The 2,759-nt window shown below is 28.0% G+C and overlaps 1 protein-coding gene across 1 annotated transcript; it reads right to left on the bottom strand.

Annotated features, from left to right (window-relative positions):
• Positions 1 to 2,002: 2,002 nt before the first annotated feature.
• LOC112453527 lies at positions 2,003 to 2,753 on the bottom strand. Its single transcript, XM_025014319.1, has 3 exons — positions 2,738 to 2,753; positions 2,208 to 2,514; positions 2,003 to 2,092 (listed from the first exon to the last, which is right to left on the bottom strand). Exons 2-3 carry the CDS (start codon positions 2,512 to 2,514, stop codon positions 2,061 to 2,063), a joined length of 339 nt encoding a protein of 112 aa, XP_024870087.1. The 5' UTR covers positions 2,738 to 2,753; the 3' UTR covers positions 2,003 to 2,060.
• Between the last annotated feature and the right edge of the window lie 6 nt (positions 2,754 to 2,759).

Genomic DNA, 2,759 nt, shown 5'->3' on the forward strand with positions numbered 1-2,759 from the left:
GGCTTAAATTTTTAGAAAACAAAGAAATAAGAGATGCTGCACGTGATAAGAAGCATGAACAATCTGAAAATAGAATGACTGAAAATTTATCGCTAAAGAAACAAATGGTAACTTTAAAAAGAAAACAGATAGAACAGAAAAAAGAATTATCAGAAAAAAGACTGAAGGATAAGGAAAATAAGCACGCTGAAATAATAAAGATAGAAAAAACAAAATGCAAATTATTGAAAAAATTATTAAATGAAGCAAATATAAAAGACATCTCCGATGATTCTGATAGTTAAAAAGTAGATGATTATTAATGTTTTGGCACTAGTGTATATCTATAATTGAAGATAAATCGGTCATTGTTTTTGTCTATTATTATGAATAGATACTTGAAAAGGACCAAATAAGAAAATATGCAAATATGGAACACAGAATGTATATCCATAAACCCCGAGATATGATCATTTATCTTCAATTATTATTACATTTACGACAAAGTTGTGATTAAATGTTCTACATATTCTAGAGTTTATTTTTTACCAAAATATTGTACTAAGTCTTTATTTTTTTGTTTTTTCAATTCAGTACAAATATATCTTATAATTTAGTTGCAATTAGGATGTCATTTAACACGTAACATCAGAAATTTATAATACGTACTGCAATTAAATGTAATTATTAAAGTATTATTCATTTAAAAAATGAATACAAAAATCATTTGTGATGATTCCAACGGGTAGATTGCTATTATTTACTCTTAATTATTTAAATTATAAAGTGAATTTTGATTAAAGGTCAGTATTCGATAATCCATAAGTACTTATAATTATAATAATTAATAACTGCATTTTTACGAAACTAGCTTCTCTAATTTTGTCATTTATTAATAGTATACATATAGTATAGTCATCAGGTTAATTATCAATATTTCAAACTTGTTCTATTATTTTTTGTTCCTACGTTTTGCAATTATTATGTGATTAAATAATTATAATTTTGTTCCTACGTTTTGCAATTATTATGTGATTAAATAATTGTAATATTCACTATTTGTGTTAATTTATAAGAAATGTTCATGCTATTGGATGACAGCATACATTTGTGATACTTTTATAATAAAATATGATGTTCATATTCAAGCTGTTATGGCTAAATACTTTTATTTACAACTTATACATAACAATACATTGTTTATTCCTGGCCAAATATTTCCATGAATAATTGCATCCTTCGATCTTCTTGAAATCGGCAATTATTTTCGTTATGATCGTCATTTACATTAATATTATCATTCGGTTCCTCAATTTCAACATTATCGTAATTAAAATTGTCATCATTACAATTTATACATAAATTGTGTAAGATACATGCAGCTACAATAGTATTTGCAATGAATGGCATATCGCGATATTCCGAAAAAAATTTAATTCGTCGGAAACGTCCTTTCAAATACCCAAATGCTCTTTCTACAACCATACGCGTTGAAGAATGTATGAAATTAAATTCGGTCTGAAAAGGAGTAAGATGACCATTATCACGGAAAGGAGGAACAAGCCACTGTAATGATGGATATGCAGAATCTCCGATTATAAATTTGTTATCTGGAAACATAATTTCTCTATGTTCATTAGCTGAATTGTACAATTCAGATTTTCTCAAAACTCTTGCATCATGGAGAGAACCGGGCTGACCACAGTATATGTTAGTAAATTTCATATCCGCATCTACGACTGCTTGTAGGTTTACAGAGAAGTATTTTTTCCGGTTACAATAGTCTCTTGCATTTTCTACATTAGGTTTTTCTATCCTAATGTGAGTGCAGTCAATAGCTCCTATTACATTTGGAATGCCTCTTTTGGAATAAAACTGATGAGAAACATATGCGACATGTTGTCCTTCGGGCCATTTGATAACATTATCTAATTTTGTCAAGATCCAAGCTGTTACTCGGCGAATTACACGAAAGACTGAAGAAATTGAAACATCAAATCTATCTGAGATAGTTCGTAGAGGTTCTGTATTCGCCAAGTGCCACAAAAATATAACAAAACTGAGTTTTGCTACAATTGGTTTCACTCCAAACGAATGTGAAGGTATAGATCCACTTTCATGCAATTCATTTAGAATATGTAAAGAACTATAGGTTTCAAAAATTATAAAATAATTATAAAATGGTCAGACACAAATATTATATCATTTTTCAAAATGCTGAACATTACCTATTAATCGAATTGCTGTGATACGCTGGATTCGTAAGTGCTCCTTAAATTCCAAGTCTGTCCAGCTATCCACAATATTAAGATAATGTTCAACTCGATTTCTCTTATGTCCACTCAATAAATATTTCATTAGAGGAAATATCAATAAATAATTATCGTTTTCTTCACTGCTTGAAGATATATTACTGGCTGAAAGACTAGTATTGTTCCAGTCTATATCATTGGTACTTGAGTCCTCTGTACTTGTACTGGTGTTGGCTGTACTCTCCATTAGAAGACTGATTGCTACTTTTTCTTTCATATTCATCTATAAATTATTTAATTTATTAATAAAACTAATTAATTTTGTTAATGAGGTAAAACTGCAAACATAACTTAATTATTTACATTCTCAAAACAGTGTATTACAGTACAAATTTATTTCATTTTATTTCTTAATTTACATAACTTGATCAGTTTTTTATATATCAGTCTCTTCTATATATCTGATAAATAAGTTAATAATTCATAAGATGTTAAAAAATACTAACTTTTACAGCGAAAGTATCTTCT

The sequence above is a fragment of the Temnothorax curvispinosus genome, unplaced genomic scaffold (assembly GCF_003070985.1).
Source record: "Temnothorax curvispinosus isolate PA1 unplaced genomic scaffold, ASM307098v1 QBEX01004464.1, whole genome shotgun sequence".
Taxonomy (NCBI): Eukaryota; Metazoa; Arthropoda; class Insecta; order Hymenoptera; family Formicidae; genus Temnothorax; species Temnothorax curvispinosus.